Here is an 18,948-nt window from a genome sequence, read left to right on the forward strand (position 1 = left end):
GTTTGTTTCTTCTATAGATATCTTCTTAGGCTAGAGGTAGTGACTGCTCTCTTTGTGTGTTATTCCTGTATTCTTTGGGTTTCATTATACTCTTCTTAGTAGTTAATCCCCTTTTTTACAAATTTAATGATTTTTATATTAAATATTCCCTGTTAAAATTACTGTTTTGGTTCCTATCTTCTGACTGGACCTCACTAAAAACAGAATTGGCACTGGGTGTGATGCCAAGAAACAAATCTCAAAGATAAGATTTTGAGACTGATTTGCTTATGCCCTTAGGCATAAGCGCATGAATGAACTCCTTAACAACAAGAAATGGGATGCTATTGATTCATAGTATGCAGTGGCATCACAATTAATTGTGATAAAGTGCCAACTGAAGTAAGTACCTTAGGAGCTCTTGACTGTTATGGTAGTAATATGATCATAAGGACTAGGAATGGGGTAAACTGACTTGATGCACTAGGCACTTACAGAAAGAAAACAACAAGCTCAAATCCTATCTGAGAACTAGAAAGCTCCCATAGCAGCCCTAAATTAATCTATTTCTTGTAGCCACAGAGCTGATTTTGCTGAAAACCTAATGAAAAATATACTATTCAGGCTGTTGAATTACAATACTAGTTGGATTCATAGTCTTGCCAAGCTTCTTATGTGAATATCAGGGCATAGATGAATAAAGAATGAGCCCCTAAAACTTGAAATGGGGGCTTCTGGTAGGCCAGATGAAAACGACAATCTCAAATCCCCAGTCACTCTGAGACTGCCTTACCAGTGGAAGTAGTTGGCCTTCCTATATCTAAAAAACCCCCTAGCTTTCCTTTGCTTAAAGAAATCTATGATAACCTCACCTAGGGCAAATGTCTGGCAAGGGGACACTTTCCTCAACCCCACCAAAATCTCCCCTAATTTCCACTAGACCAAAAACTAGGATCAGCATACTCCAGGAAATAATGTATACTCTGTAACCTAAGAGGAGACATCTTACACACCAAAATGATTACAAGATTTTGTGTGTGCGTGTGCACACACACACCCATCTATCCTGAGGAATATGTGCAGGAGTTGACTCAAAGAATGTTGGACCAAACAGGGATAAGTTTATTGATATATGTGCACTTACTAGAGATTACGGGATTTAATGTATTAGAGCCACTTCCCACTGTATGAGCTAAAAGCTGACTCGGTTAGTTGTCTGAAACTTGGATTCAATGGCCTACATTTAATAAAAATGAAATGATGTAGCTTCCATGACATGCTGTAAACAAGGGAACATGAAAGTTTAGGGTTAGAAATGCTGGAGTGGATTTATCATGTGTAATCTGCATGTCCACCTTATAACTATATTTCCCAAGAGGGCCTAGAAGGCACTCTTATCACTAAAGTGTTGGTAAATACATTAGTGAGGGCAGCACCTGTATGCTTGAAAAGCTCTGTTGCTGCTCTCCTGTACAGACCACACAGATCATAGCTGATGCCAACATGGAAGGTGAGATGACCATGTTGTCTGAACTTCCCATGATGAACTGGGTGTTCGATCATGCACAACATCAATTCATTGTCAAATGGAAATAGTATATAAGAGACCAAGTACAGGCAAATCCAGAAATAAGTTACAAGAGCAAGTAGTTCAGACCCTGACCTATGTTGCATTATTCTTCTCAATCTATGCTTACAGCCTTCTGAGAAGTACCTTATGACTAGCTAAGGAAGAAAATATTCAAATCTGGTTTATAAATAGGCCTGCACAATATGTCCACCTGAAAGTGGACAGCTACAGCATTACACTCCTATTCAGGGGTGACTCATACACAATGATGAAGGAAAATCCTCCCAGTGCACAGAACCTTGATCAGTATATTGCCTGTCCACTTTCTCTGGAGAGATGGTGAGAAGCATGGATCCATAGTTGCTCAAAAGATCTACACAGATGCATGAGCAGTTACTAAAACCTAGGCTGGATTATCAAAGAAGGAAATACCAAGGCTGGAAGATAGGTAACAAGGACAAGTAGATGGATAGATTTTTCAGAGTGGGCACACTAAAGATATTTGTGTCCCATGTGATTGCCTACCAAATGGCCTTCACTGCAGAGGGGCTTCTTAATAATCAGATGATGTGCTCTTTAATCAAAATGACACACTCCATCATTTACCCTCGTTCCCTAGCTGTGCTAGTACTTGCTCAATGGGTCCAGTAACAAAGTGGCCACGGTGGCAGAGTGGAGGATGTGAATAGGCTCTACAATAGGAACTTCCCCTTACCAAAACTAATTTAGCTATTGCTACTATTGTGCCAACTGTGCCAATGCAGAGACCAACAATGAATACCTGATACAGAAGTATTTCCTGGGGGAATGGCCAGCCTCTTGGTGGTAAGTTGATTACACCATACCTTTTCCATCATAGATGAGGGCAGAGATTTGTTCTCACTGGAAAAGACACATATTCTGGATATGGACTTGCCTTACTTTTTCACAATGCTCTGCCAGTACCACCATCCATGGACTCACAGAATGTCTTATCCATCATCCATCATGGTATTACATATAACATTGCTTCTGATTATGGAACTTCATTTCACAACCAAGGAAGTACAGATCTGAGCTCATATCCATGCAATTAACTGGTTTTATACCATATGCCATCAATCAGAACCATCTGGCCAATTAGAAGTGAAATGGTACCATTGGGAGAAAAAATTCTAAAAGGATGTAGTATATGTTTTGAATCAGAAATCATTACATGGTGCTGTCTCCCACACAGTCAGATTACATGGGCCTGGGAATCAAGAGGTGGAATTGATAATGGCTTCACTCACTATTACAGCTAATAACCTACTTGGTGAATTTTTTCACCATCTCAACAAATTTTGAGCTTCATGCCTATGGAGTTCAGAGATTCTAGTTCCCCTAGTCAGTTGACGCTCTTCAAGCTACTGAACCAAAAATGAAGAGGGGGTTAGTCCACTGAATGATTGATCCCAATTACCGAGAGAAAGTTGGGTTGTTGATATATGTTGTGGGAAAGGAAGACTATACCTGGAATCCAGGGAATTCTCTGGGGTGTCTCCTCTCAGGACTCTCAGCACATCTATTCTCAATAATACAGGTTAACAGCAAATCACAGCAATGTAAAAAGGCAAAAGTGTTGAGAACTCAGATCCTTCAGGAAAGATGGCTTGGGTCACCCAGCAAAAAACCTACTGAAGTTATGACTGAAGCTATGGGAAATATGGGCTGGGTACTGGAAGAAGGAACCATAGATATCACCTATGGTTTTGTAACAAAATAATTACAAAAAGGACCATAACATATATTATTTTCTGCTTATTATGTATATGTTTGGATATATTAATCATTTTCTTCTTATTATCCATCTTGCCATTACTGGAGGTTAATCTTAGCAATTAGTCTTTATATAACAGTATATTCAGGCACACTATGATTAAATTTGAGGACTAATATTGCCAACTCTGAAAACAATTATTGCTGAGTCTGGATGTCTCTTCCTTAGGAAAACTGTGAGAATTTTTTGGTGTGCAAAAGTTCAAATGTGTGTAGAAAGGGCATACAGAAGCTAAGTAGCCAAAGGGAAGATATGCCAGTTATCAATTTATTGTCTCTCACCTCTAAATCAATGCTTCTCTGTTCTGTATTTATGAAATGGGGGCTTGAATCTATAACATTTCTCCTTTGCACAATGTTAGGCCTTATCAGTGAAGAGCACTGGAAGGACACTGTAAGAAGGGGCTTTTCTTCTTGCTCCTTTGGTGTGATGACCAGTTGGAGGTCTCCCTGTGGTAGACACAGTGACACACACTCTGTGGAAAGTTTCAAAAATACCCAGCAGGTCTTGTTCACACACTAGCAAGCAACCTCCCCATGAGACACATCAGTAGTCCAGTTGGTGACTTTCTGCTTAACAGCCCTGGTCCCAAGAATTTCTCCACCATCCAGTGAGCCACAGCTATACCCTCTCTATGAAGATCTGAATCTCCACACTGGTGGAGTGTCCTCTAAGTTTCTTCCTTCCTGGTGCTCTCCTTTAGCTTAGAGGTAGTGGCAACTCTCAGCATCTCCTATTCCTGTATTCTTTGGAGTTCTCTCTACCCCTCTTAATAGTTAATCCCTTTTTATCAAATTAGAGTTTTAGGGGGTTTTCTTGCTGTTGTTGTTGTTGTTTTAATGCTTATTTATTTTTGAGAGAGAGAAAGAGACAGCATGTGCAGGTGGGAGAGGGGGAGACAGAAGATTCAAAGCGGGTTCCATGCTGACAGCAGAGAGCCTGATGCAGGGCTTGATCTCACGAACCATGAGATCAAAACATAAGCCAAAGTCAAACACTTCACCAACTGAGCCACCCGGGTGCCCTATCAAATTAAGGTTTTTATATTAAATTAGGAAATATTAAGAATGGTTTTATACCAATAAATTTAATTACTTAGATGAAATGGAATTATTCCTTGAAAGGCACAAACTACCAAAGATTATTCAAGAAAAAATAGATAACTTGAATAACCCTGAATATACTAAAGGCATTAAATTTATATTTAAAAATCTTCCCACAAATAAAACTCCAGACACAATGGCTTCATTTGTGACCTCAACCAAATATTTAAGAAATATTGACAAAAATATTTAAGAAATCATGACAAAAAATTGGTCACTGTTCACTTGAGAACACAGGAATGGTAGGAATGATGAATGACAAAGGGGCATTAGGAAACTTTTAGAGATGATGGGTATGTTCATTATCTTGATTGTGCATGTGGTTTCATGGCTGCATACTTTGAGTCAAAAGTCAAACTGTATGCTTTAAATATATGCATATAAAATATACCATAAACATACCATAATGAATTGTAAAAAAATTCATGTAGCTTAACACTTTAGTCAAATAAAAGAAAATCATATGACCATTTTGATAGGCACAAATAAAGCATTTGATAAAATATGAAACTCATTCATAATACTCTCAGCAAAGAAGATAAGGGAACTTACTAAATCTATTAAAAGATATCAATAAAAACCTATAAAATAAAATAAATCTAAATAAAATAAGCCTAAAATAAAATCTATTAAAGGATATCAATAAAAACCTATAGCTGATACCATATTTGATAATGAAATACTGAGCTGTCTTTTCTTAAAATCAGAAACAAGACAAGCATGAGCATTCCCACAACTTCTATTCAAAAGAAATACTATAGATTCCAGCCAATGCAATGCAGCAAAAAAATGAAAGGTAAAGATTGGATAGAAAGAAACAGAACTGACATTTTTGATAACAACAAGATTGTATAGTTTCTTTAGGACTACCTACATACACAACTATCATAACTAATAAATGAATTCAGCAAGATCATTACACATAAAGTCAGTATAAAAATAATTTTATTTCCATATACAAGCAGTTAGCATTAGGAAATTTAATCTTTTAAATGTCATTGAAAATATCATCCTAAAGATGTGGTGTATATACAATGGAATATTACTCAGCGATCAAAAAGAATAAAATCTTGTCATTTGCAACAACGCATGGATGGAACTAGAGTACTTGTTAACTAACTTGGATATAAATTTAAAAAAAGAAAATATCATCCAAAAATATTAAGATATCTATTTTTAAAAACTAGTGAAAGATATGTAAGACCACCACACTAAGACTACTAAATAGACACTAAAGAAACTTAAGAACACATAAATCAATTAAGGTACACAACATGCTCATAAATTCAAAGTCTTCACTTTATTAGTCAATACTCATACTTGACCTAAAGATTCAATGCCAATCAAAATCCTTGCAGGATTTTCTGGAAGATGACAAAGTTAATCCCTGAATTTATCTTAGCCAAAATGGTAAACCAGAAAGCCTGGTACATGCAGCAGCTCTGAATTATCTCAATCACTAATTAGATTAGGCAATCTATGATCATTAGTGCCTCTAAACATCTGCCAGTTTGTATAAGTCCTCTCTAAAAGAATATAATACAATCAAGAGCCTTAAAATATTTCTACAGTTTTCATACACAATGTCTGACACGATAAAAAAAAAATAACTACCTATAGGAGTACTCAAGAAAATCTGATAAAAACCAAATAAATGTTTTTCACAGAAATGGAAGAACTCATCCTAAAACTTATATGGTTGGGGTACCTGGGTGGCTCAGTCAGTTGAGCATCCAGCTCTTGATTTCTGCTCAGGTCATGATCTCATGGTTGGTGGGACTGAGCTTGGCATCAGACTCCATGCTCACGGCACAGAGCCTGCTTGGGATTCTCTCTCTCCCTCTCTCTGCCCCTCCCCCACTTGTGCTCGCTCTGTCTCTCAAAAATAAGTAAATAAACTTAAAAAATATTTAGGGGCACCTAGGCGGCTCAGTCAGTTAAACATCTGATTCTTGATTTTGGCTCAGGTCATAATCTCAGGGCTCATGAGATTGAGCCTTATGTTGGGCTCTGCACTGATAGTGCAAAGCCTGCTTGTGATTCTCTCTCTCTTTGTCCCTGCCCCATTTCCACTCTCTCTCAAAATATATAAATAAACTTTAAAAAAATTAAAAAATAAAAAATTTTTAAAAAGTTTAAAATTCATATGGAATTTCAAGAAATCTTGAACAGACAAAACGATTGTGAAGAATAAGCAAGTTGGAGGACTAACACTTCCCAAGTTCAAAACTTACTACAAAGTGACAGTAATCAAAACAATGTGGTACTGGCATAAGACAAACATACAGACCAATGGAATAGAATAGAGGCCAAAAATAAATCCTCACATATATGGTCAATTCAACAAGGGTACAAAGAGCATTCAATGGGAAAAGAAAAAATGATCTTTACAGCAAATGGTGTTGGGAAAGCTGACATGCCAAAGGATTTACCTTACACTATATACAAAAATTAACTCAAGCACATCACATCCCTAAACGTAAGAGTTAAAACTATAAGAGTTAAAACTATAAAACTTTTAGAAGAAAACACAGAGAAAAAGCTTCATGACAAAATTTGGCAATGATTTCTTTCCCATGACAACAAAAGCACAGGCAACAAAAGAAAAATAGACAAAGTGGACTTAAGATCTGTGCGTGAAATAACATTATGAACAGAGGTAAGAAGGCAAGCCACAGGATGGGAGAGATATCTGTAAATGACCTATCTGATAAGGAATTAATACCTGAAATGTATAGAGAAAACTCAACAGCAAAAAATAAAAAACAACCCGAATGAAGTACAGGCAAAGGACTTAAATAGATATTAGTCCAAAGAAGATATACAGATGGCCAATAACCACATGAAAAAACATTCAACATCACTAATCACTCGAGAAATGCCAATGAAAACCACAATGAGATACCACTTCACATCCATTAAGCTATTATCAAAAACCAAACAAACAAACCCAAAAAATAGTAAGTGTTCACAAGGATGTGGACATATTGGAACTCTCTGCATTTCTGGTGGGAATGTAGACTCGTGCAGCCACTGTAACAGTATGGCAGGGCCTCAAAAAGTTAAACATAGAATTACCATATGATCCAGCAATTCCACCTTAGATTATAAAAGTATTGAAAGCAGGTTGTTAAAGAGATATTTGTACATTCATGTTCATAGCAACATTACTCAGAATAGCCAAAAGGTGGAAACAGTTTAGATGTCCCTTGATGGATGAATGGATAAACAAAATATGGTACCTACATCCAATGGAATATCATTCAGCTTTTAAAAGGAGGGAAATTCAACAATATGCTAAAACATTATGATGAAGACATTATGCTAAGTAAAATAAGCCAAACATACAAGTTGCCAATTGTATGATTCCACTTACAAAAGGTACCTAGAATATTCACATTCATAGAAACAGAAAGTAGAACAATGGTTACCAAAGGCAAAAGGAAGGGGAAATAGCTATTGCTTAATGGGTAATGATTTCAATTTGAAACGATAAACATGTTCTGAAGGAGATGGATAGTGGTGACAGTGGTACAATGTGAATGCACTTAATGTCACTTAACACTTAAAAATGATTAAAATGGTAAATTCATATTACATATATTTCATCACAATACTAGAAAAGATAAATAATTCAAAATACTATTAGAATTCATATAGACCTCTAAACTGAGTTATGGTGAATGCTAATCATACTTTCATATATATATTTATACTGGCATTTATATTGCCTCATTTAAAAAAAATGTTTGCTTAAGGTCATTTTCTCTTTTACTTGAAATTTATTAATAACCACATAAAAAGTTTTTAAAAAACCATAATCGCTACATAAAAGTTATTTACTGATATTGTAGGGTTAAGATAATATAGTACATTTTACAAGAAAATTTAAAATTTGAGTTTTTTGTAATCACTGGTAGCAATATGTAGGTGTAATTTATTACTTCCTTCACTTATTAACTTATTATTTACTTTGCTAGGCACAATTCCTCATAATTTTGAGGAAGACTGTAAATAATTAAAATATTAATCAGTGAAGGGGCGCCTGGGTGGTTCAGTTGGTTAAGTGTCTGACTTTGGTTCAGGTCATGATCTCACGGTCTGTGGGTTTGAGCCCCGCATAGGGCTCTGTGCTGACAAGCTCAGAGCCTGGAACCTGCTTCAGATTCTGTGTCTCCCTCTCTCTCTACCTCTCCCCAGCTTGTGCTCTCTCTCTCTCTCTCTCTCTCTCTCTCTCTCTGTCTCTCTCAATAATAAATAAAAATTTAAAAAAAAACTCAAAGAGCCCCAGAATCATTCTGGTTAGGACAAAGATGGCTCACAGAAGAGCAATAAATTAGCTTACTTCAAAGACTAAGGAGTAAAGATGTTTCAGGAAGGAGACTAGCATATGCAGAGCATGGAGTCAGGCCTTAGCATGTTTGGGAACCTGCATGTAGTTTTCAGAATGTTTAGAATCAAGGTATGTCTGGAGAAGTTATAGAAGAGGATATCAAATAGACTATTATGATAAACAGCCTTGAGTGATAAGCTAAAACATTTGAAGATGTACCTTAGGACATAGGAATCCCTTGAAATAATTTGTGAATCAAAAAGACAAAGTCAGAGGTGCCTGGCTGGCTCAGTCAGAAGACAGTGTGACTTTTGATCTCGGGGTCGTGAGTTCTAGCCCCACATTGGGTACAGAGATTACTACATAAATAAATAATAGTTGGGTATAGAGATTACTACGTAAATAAATAATAGTTAAAAAAAAACCCAAATCTACCTTTTAGAACAATCACTACAAAAGCATTGTGAATAAGACTAGGATTAAAAAAAGAAAGCTACTGCAAAACTTCAGAAAGGAAATAATACTAAGGCAACAGCAAAGAGAATAGGGTAGTAGGGATAAATTCCATAGATAATCCAGACAGGACTTGGTGACTAATCAAATGTGCTCCAAAACACGTACACACATGCACACACACACACACACACACACACACACACTCACACACACACACCCCTGAAACAAAAGTCTCAAAAATAATACTTCCACTCAGTATGCACTATTTACCCTCAAATTTTCTATTTTTTCTCTTCATTAAATAAATGATGCCCACAACTAAATTGATTTCAAGACATGTTAATGAAAATAAGCTAATAAAATGTAGAATGGACAAATAAAATTCAATCACTCCAATAAAGACAGAAAAGAAGTCCAACTAACTATATATGTTTACAGACATACCTAATGGAAAATTGAGAGAAAAAAAAGGAAACCATTCAAATGTTCAACAAATGAAAGCTGACATGGCTATATGAATGTCAGATGAAATAGATTCCAAAGCAAAAAGCATTACTAGAGATAAAGAAGGTCATTACATAATGATAAAAGGGATACCTCACCAGAAGACATAACCATCCTGAATTTATATGGACTTAATAATATTGTCTCAAAATATTTTATGCAAAAATTAACAGAAATTGTGAGATGCTGAAGGTCCAAAATCACTGTGACAAATTTTGACATACCTCTTCAGGTATTGATAAATCAAGCAGATGAAAAATTAGTTGAGGGCATAACAGATTTCAACAGCACATTATAAATGCTTGATCTTATGTACATATATAAAACCTTTCACCCATCAATTAAAGAATCCACATTCTTCTCTACTACACATAGGCCATTTAAAATACTATACATGAACTAGGCTTCAAAGCAGATCTCAACACCAACTGATACCAAGCAGTCCTCAATTTTAAAGTAGCTTAACATAAGAGACTCTTAAAAACTGAGAACAAACTGAGGGTTGATGGGGGGTGGGAGGGAGGGGAGGGTGGGTGATGGGTATTGAGGAGGGCACCTTTGGGATGAGCACTGGGTGTTGTATGGAAACCAATTTGACAATAAACTTCATATATTGAAAAAAAAATAAAGTAGCTTAAAAAAACCAAAGAGCTAAATAGTCAACTAAAGAAATTAGATAAGAAAAACTAGAGTATGCTGGTTTAAATAAAGTACAAAGAAGAAAAAAAAAATAGAGACAAGAGGACAAAGACCAATGTATGATAAAACTAAATTAAATTTGTAAGCTGTACTTGTTTATTGCCACTGCAGTATTTCTAATTATTTTGTTTATTTATTACCTACCCATTCACTTAAGAAAAATATGACTACTGATTCTGAGATGAAATTATTTCTATAAATGCACTAGCTAGTGGTCAACAATTACTTAAATTTTGTTACTATGACCAACACACTCTCCTAGGTGGTGGGGTGGAGTGGGGAATATTTATAGTCCAAAAAAGGAGATGAGTATACAAAGACAAAATATAAAGTAATAAATTTCACATATTTCTCTGTTCAAAGGAGGAAGAGGTTAATTCTGATTTGTGATAGGGTTGAGAGAGGAAAAGGCCTTGAAATATAAGTAGGATTTCAATACGCATAGACAGGAAGAAAGGATGGGAGTACATTTAACATAAATAGTAAATGGTTCTAGTTAGAACACAGACCAAGGAAGAAGAGAAAGCCGTAGAAGTGTTTGAGTGGCAAACTGCAGAAGTAGTAATTAGAATTAGGCCGCAAGGAAATTGGTTAGTGGGGCACCTGGGTGGCTCAGTGGTGGTGAGCATCCAACTCTTGGTTTCCACTCAGGTCATGATCTTGTGGTTCATGGGACCAGCCCCACATCAGGCTTTGTGCTGGCAATACAGAGCCTACTTGGGATTCTCTCTCTCCCTCTCCCCTGCTCCCTCTCTCTTCAAAATAAATAAATAAACTTAAAAAAAGAGGAAAATTGGTTAGAAAATTATTTCTATAGACAATGAGGGGTTAAAAAGGTCTGAACTAGTATAGTGATAGTAAGAACAAAGAGGATTAGACAGATAAGAGACATACAACAAAGGTAGAATTATGGTTTGACAACTTGACAACAGTCAATGATAGAGTCAAAGATTCTCAGTGATAAGACAGTTGGGATGTCATTAACAGAAATAGGGAACACAGGAAGTAGTAGGAGTTGAGATGGAAATGAGTTTATCATCCTCAGACCTATTTTACCTACAGTGCTATATAAGAAAGGATGGCCCTAAAATTATTGGAAAGCAGTTACTTTTAAAACTAACATATGATATAAAATGTCTCTGCCATTCAACTTTATTTAAACCTTAGCCATTATATTCCTTCCTTCTCTCTGTCTCCCTGACTTCACTTCCTTCCAAGGTGTTGAACAACTCCAGGGTTCACCATCCATACTGCACAGGGGGTGCTAATCCCACAGAAATCTTCTGCTGTTGTGCAACATAATAACTTTGCTTCCTTCCCTCTCCACCATAAAACCAGGGACACAGTTTCAACTATTCTTTAATTACTACTATTAAAGTTCAGATTAGGAAGAAATTAGATGTATTCCTCAACCCAGTGTGAGCAAAGTGGTCCATTCACTTCCATTGGTAACTTTTTGAAAATAAACTTAAAATACATTTGCCCAAAATACAAAAGCAGAGTGACAACCTAAGTGTTATAGACTGAATGTTTGTGTACCCCCAAAATTCATATGTTGACATCCTAACCTCGATGTGATGGTATTAAGTGGGGCCTTTGGGAAGTAATTAGAACATGAGGATAGAGCTGTCATAAAGGGGATTAATGCCCTTATAAAAGAGATTCCAGAGAGCTCTCTCTTCCTGCCATGTGTGGCATAATCTTCTTTATTTTTTTTAAGTTTATTTATTTTGAGAGAGAGAGAGTGAGTGGAGGAGGGGCAGAGAGAGAGGGAGAGAGAGAGCATCCCAAGCAGGCTCTGCACTGTCAGCACAGCCTGACATGGGGCTCAAACTCACGAACCATGAGATCATGGCCTGGGCTGAAATCAAGTTAACCAACTGAGCTACCCAGGTGCCCGTAATCTTCTGTATTTTTTGGTGTGCTTGTTTATTACAACTCTTTAAAAACCAAAAAATATTCTTAGTAAAAAGTCCATACAAAAGTAATCTGGTCCCTGCCCCCCAAATATCTGGCCTATAGTCTGTAATTTGCTGGCATCCTACTCTAGAAGATGCTCTTCTTTCTGTCATTGATGGCTGTGTGGTCTACAAAGCTGATCCCTTGCCAGGTCTTCCTGAAAATAAACCTGCTGGTCAAGAGATCTACCCAGATGCATCTGCAAACCAGGAAGCAGGCACTCACCAAAACCCAATCATGCTGACACCCTGATCTCAGATTTCTGGCCTCCAGAATTGTGAGAAATTCCTATTGTTCATAAGCCACCCAGCCTATGTTTTTTTGCTATAGCAGCCTTAGTTAAGACTCTATGTTTCTTCCCATCCCAGTGAGTCTCCAAATTTCAGTACTCTTAATTCTTTCAACTTATTCAGTGCAGTATAAACACGGCTTTAGTACAGAGACAGCTTGATAGACCAAGTACTCTGAACACAATGCAATTAAATTAGATATAAATATTAAAGGATAACAAAAAAACCCCACCTAGGTTAAAGAAGAAATCATAATGGAAAAAATATTTAACTTAGAAATGAACAAATTATAAAATTTGTAAGATGCAGGTACAACGTAGTTGGAAAATTTTAACATTAAATACAGTCTTAGAAAAGAAGACTAAAGATCAATGAGCTGAAGAACAAAGTTAAGGACTCACATGACCTGATTTCACTTATCATAAAGTTTCAGTTATCAAGATGGTTTGGTAATCATGAAAGATAGAAACATAGATCAATGGAATATAATAGTCCCACCATATATGATCAATTGATTTTTGACAAAAATGTAAAGGTAATTCAATGGAGAAAGGACAGCCTTTTTACCCAAGAAGCCATCACTACAATCAAGATACAAAATGTTAGTATCTTCAATGGAGTATTACTTAGCAATCAAAAAGAATGAAATCTTGCCATTTGCAACTACATGGATGGAACTAGAGGGTATTATGTCAGAGAAAGACAAATATCATATGACTTCACTCATATGAGGACTTTAAGATACAAAAAAGATGAACATAAAGGAAAGGGGAAGGGAATATAAAAACAGGGAGGGGGACAAAACATAAGAGACTCTTAAATATGGAGAACAAACAGAGGGTTACTGGAGGGCTTGTGGGAGGGGGGATGGGCTAAATGGGTAAGGGGCATTAAGGAATCTACTCCCGAAATCATTGTTGCACTATATGGTAACTAACTTGGATATAAATTAAAGAAAAAAAAGTTAGTATCTTTTAATTATTAAATGTATTTGTTTTGATGAGTATTTTAGTTTCATTTAATGAATGCTACATGTCCTATCCCATTAGAAAGAATTCAGAATGAATACACCATAAGATTAGGTGAAACTTGGGAGTTGTACTTTTCAAAGGCCATTTCTTTAATTTAATCCTAGTTGTATGACCTTTAGCAAGTTGCTTAATTTCTCATTTTCCCTTTATTTTTCTATTTCCTTACATCTTCTCTCCCCCTTTCCTCTAATGTTTTTGTGAAATGAAAACATGAAAAATATGGTCAGCAAATGTGGGATAACAGAAATGCTCTGGATCTTGTTATGGTGGTGACAGTTTCATGGGTATAAATATTTGTCAAAATTCATCAGTTGTGTACTTTTAAGAATGTAGTTTAGGGACACCTTGGTGACTTAGTCAGTTGAGCATCCATCTTCAGCTCAGGTCATGATCTCAGGGTTTGTGAGTTCAAGCCCTGCATCAGGCTCTGTGCTGACAGCTCAGAGCCCAGAGCCTGATTCAGATTCTGTGTGTGTGTGTCTCTCTCTCTGCCCCTCCCTCATTTGCACTCTGTCTCTTTTTCTAAAAAATTAACAAACATTAAAAAATATTTTTAAAAAAGAATGTAGTTTATCATTCATAAATTACATTTTGGTAAATAAACTTTAAAAAGAAAAACATACAGGCACCTAGGGGGTACAAAGCAATTGTTGATTTGTTCCTCTATCCTCTTCCTTTTTCATTTTATTAACTTGAGAGGAAAAATACCTACTCACTATTTCCCATATGAAAACCTCTAAAAATGAATTGAGATAATTATGAGATTATTTCTCTGCCTCCTCTCCTCCACACCAAATCCCAATATTTTTCATTTTTCATGTGAATTTTACTTCAATAAGATCTTAAATCTAGATTCTATACCTCTCATCTCAGTTAATGAACAAAAACAGAGTAATTCATGCACATGCCACAAAATATCTTGAAGTCCTTAAGTGTCAGCTCCACTAAAGTCTATGGACGTCATTGGTAGTATTGTGTTGTTAATTCATGTATTAAAAGAGGTTTACTATGCCCCCCTTAAATCCCATTCAACCAAATTCAAAGGAAGCCAGCTAAACAAGTACTATTTTCAAGTCCTTTACTGACCTGGCTATATACTCCCAAAGTGAATCATATTATTTAAAACAATAGTGGCTTAGACTTTTTTTTTTAACACCATTAGAGAAACTTAATGTTTCATTTTCTTTTTAACATATCAAATGTAAGTTTTGGTACCAACACAGTTATGTATTTATGTATTCTGAACTCAAACACCTCATGTTGGGCTTTCTTATATTAATGAATTCTCTACCTGTTTTATCAGTAATATTAAACATAGACTGTCTTCCCTAAATTGCTAAAATCATAGAGTTCACCAAAATAGATTATTAAAAAAAATCAGACTAATCTTGAAATCACTACTAATTTCCAAAGTAAACACTTTGAGCAAGATTGTGATTTGCCACATTGTTTGTTTTTAAAGTATAATTTTGTTTTATATAGAGCATTCCTCACACTTTTTCATCTTACACTTTTTGATCAATATTTATCACTTCTAAAGAAGTTAGTAGCTGATAAAAAATAAAATTGCCTTCCCCCACCCCAGCACATTTTACTTACCTACAAAATGGGCTGGGAATAGTGGGTATCACATAACACATCCCTCCATTCAGGCAAAATGACCTGTGACTGGGACCACAGGGCTCTTCGTGATCTAAACATATACATAAATGAAACTAGAGAAAGGCAAATTAAGTTTTTCTAATAAAACAAGTAAAGGACTAAGTATCTTAGACTGAAGTGGCGATTCTAAAAATTAAATGAAGAATTGCTTCTCAAAATGAAGAACTTAATCTTATTCCTTATTTGATAAGCAGGGACTTCTGTCCCTTTGAGGGAAAAAAATAATATGTCCTAAAGATATGACCATTAATTATAACAGATTTATAGGTTATATTACAGACATAAGGAATCTCTATATTCATTAGATTTTTAAAAGGGGATTAGGATCTTAAAATAAATGGTGGCCTTTCTCATTTAATACTATGACTCTGCAAGAGCTTTTGTTTAGAGTTTCTCTGTTTCAAAGGTATATTTAAATTCTTATCTTTCCTTTTGGTCTCAAATTCATTAAACTATGAAAACTGCTATTGGAAAATGATTTATGTAATTGAAATAAATTCTGATTTCCAAAATTATCTTTAAATATTTCATGTATGACAATTAAAAAAAACAAAACAAAACCCAGGGATGCCTGGCTGGTTCAGTCAGTAAAGCACGAGATTCTTGATTTTGGGGTTGTGGGTTCAAGCTCCACGTTGGGTATACAGATTACTTAACAATAAAATCTTTAAAATAACAACAACAACAACAACAAACCCAAAAAGTAATCTTACAAGGTTTTGATTTGCAAGAGGATTTTAGGTAACAGCTGATAACTGAAAAGACATCTAAAGTTCTAAAGTAAAATTAAAAACCTAAGTCATTGCTTGATATACAGCAAAACTTTTAGAATATTGAAAAAATAAACTTCCATTTCTTGCATGCTTTCCCTCCCCCCTTCTTTCTCCATCCTTACGTCCTTCTTTATCTTTGACCCTTCCTTTATCCTACTTTATCTCTTTGCCTTCCTGGTCTCCCATGGTCCCTTTCCTTCCTTCCATCCTGCACCTCCTTCCCCACACCTGTTTTTTTTTTAACTTTTTTCTTTATTCCAAAACCATTATATAGAAAAATTTAGAAATATCTCTAGAATTCGCTGAGTCATTATATCACTATTTATAATTAGAAGAACAAATTGCTGAACACTTTATCTTTCAGCCTTTAAGAGGGATAAAACTGCACATTACTGCTTCCTAACTGTCTAGAAAATGACCTAGAATCATCTTATGTGAAGAAAATGGCATTACTCAGATTTGGCATTAAAAAAATCAGCTAGCATTCACTTGCCACTGAATATCAACAGTTGTTAAGATATAATTGCTACTGAGCCAGATGTCTCCGCCACCAGAATTTAAAATTTTTAAATATTTCTTTTACTTCAGATTTAAGAAGAATTGGTTTCACCATGACATTATAACTATAAAAGTATAAAAATACAAAGAAGAAAACAGAATTACAAAAAAATTTAGGTGGGAAAAAAGAAAGTAAACCAATCAGAACTAATCCTTCTGGATTTTTTCTTCTTTACACAATGGTGTGCTTCTTTACAATGAACAACTTTTAATAAGATAATGCTTACCATTTTTCAGGAATAATTTGGCTAACAAATAAAATCCCAATTAACATTACATCAGAATCACAGGAATCATCACATAGGGTTTTCTACTGGTATTTTACCTATAAAGAATGCTCAATCTAACTTGAAGCATTATCTCTCAATCTATTTTGTTACTTTGATTTCATTTACTCCTTTTTAAAAAATTTATTTATTTAAGGGGCGTCCGGGTCACTTAGTTAAGCAACTGACCTCAGCTCAGGTCATGATCTCACAGTTTGAGTTTGAGCCCTGCATCTGGCTCTGTGCTAACAGCTCAGAGCCTGGAGCCTGCCTTGGACTCTGTGTCTCTTATCTCTCTGCTCCTCCCCCACTCACTCTCTGTCTGTCAAAAATGAATAAACATTAAAAACAATTTTTTTAATATAAAAAATTATTTATTTAAATTCAAGTTAGTTAACAGTGTAGTATTGGTTTCAGCAGTAGAATTTGGTGATTCATCACTTACATATGACACCCAGTGTTTATCCTAACAAGTGCCCTCCTTAATGCCCATCACCCATTTAGCCCATCCCCCCAACCACCATCCCTCCAGCAACTCTCAGTTTGTTCTCTGTATTTAAGAGTCTCTTATGGTTTGCCTCCCTCTTTGTTTTTATCTAATTTTTCCTTTTCTTCCCCTATGTTCATCTGTTTGCTTCTTAAATTCCACATATGATGATATCACTTACTGTTTTGTAAAGTTGGTATCAGATATAGGGTAAGCTAGAATTTGTCAATTTGTAAAAAGCAACAAAATATGTCTAAAATAAAATATTTTCATGCTATAAAAAGTGATCTTTCAAAACCAAAACATTTCAGATTTCTGGAACAATTTTAGATGGGGAAAAATATAGCTTTGCATTAGCACACTTTTTTTTGTGGGAGTGTTCAATTGCTATGTGACATACACTGACATATAAATTTACAAGAGGTTACCTGTTGGCATCTTAATTTTTAAATAGTTTCATTCTTGGTTAAAAGTTTAAGATTGAAAAACAGCACCTAAAATTAATAATTTAGGAGAAATTATCTTTTGAAGGCATTATAAAAGTCAAATATTCTAATAGCAAATATTTTAAAATGATGAAAATGAAGACATTTATATGTTAGTGACAAAATTCTTCAGTTAGTTTATCTATTTGTTTAGATACTTACTACATATCAGTAAAAACATCTGAACATAAAAAACTAAAAGATCAACATTAAAAAGTACAAATACAGTACATAAAAAAAGTATAAAAGTATATGACTCAGTATATACAAAATATAAAAGATATGACTCAGTAAATGAAACTGAGTGACCTGAATTGACTTTTTACTTTTTCATAAAGCCTATTACTAATCTGACTTTTAAACAGAATTAATCAATAACTTCCAAATTTTCAGTTTATCGAAAATGGCCAAAAATATACTATGGAAAAATCTTTAATAGCATTTAAAGGTTTGCATTTCTATAGAACCTTTAAAACTTTTATGAAAGAACTGTACTTTTACAAATTTACTGTAGATTGAACATTATTTTACCAATTTACATATGCTTTCCTTTTAAAAAATATCTGGCATCTAGCACAGCAAAGTAGCTATTAAGACGTATGTGAAGTTACCTGCTATAACAGAAACAAAGGAATTTAAAAAAACACATGAAGAGATGAAGGATACTCACTCTATGATTACAAGCTCTCAATTTCGTTTTATAAAGTGACTTACTCCTGACAGGAAGACTTTGTAACAGAAATCTCAATCAACAGCTTCCTATTAACACAGGTGTAATATCAAGGTTTCTTCCCAAAGCCTTATACAGACAAGCAAAGAAAGACAGAGACATAGAGAGAAATTAAATCTACTTAATTTGAAATAATCACTAGCTAACTGCAGGAGTCCTTTTTTCAAACAAACAGACTTACCTCAATAAAAACTTACATTCATACAAACAACAAATTTTGTTGGATATTCAGCGTTTCAAAAGTTTTTGAATACTGCGGACTACA

At 35.0% G+C, this 18,948-nt stretch overlaps 1 protein-coding gene across 1 annotated transcript in view; it reads right to left on the reverse strand.

Moving 5' to 3' along the window:
* Positions 1–17,906, reverse strand: part of NRG4 (neuregulin 4) — a 79,274-nt gene extending 61,368 nt beyond the window's left edge. The window contains exons 1-2 of the mRNA XM_047075666.1: positions 17,897–17,906; positions 15,322–15,415 (exon numbers count right to left, since the gene is read on the reverse strand). Coding sequence (XP_046931622.1) covers positions 15,322–15,415; positions 17,897–17,906 — 104 coding nt within the window. The remainder of the gene's footprint in view (positions 1–15,321; positions 15,416–17,896) is intronic.
* Positions 17,907–18,948: the final 1,042 nt, after the last annotated feature.

The sequence above is a fragment of the Lynx rufus genome, unplaced genomic scaffold (assembly GCF_022079265.1).
Source record: "Lynx rufus isolate CCGP_SWC_20201006 ecotype Redwood Valley unplaced genomic scaffold, mLynRuf1.p SCAF_13, whole genome shotgun sequence".
NCBI lineage: Eukaryota > Metazoa > Chordata > Mammalia > Carnivora > Felidae > Lynx > Lynx rufus.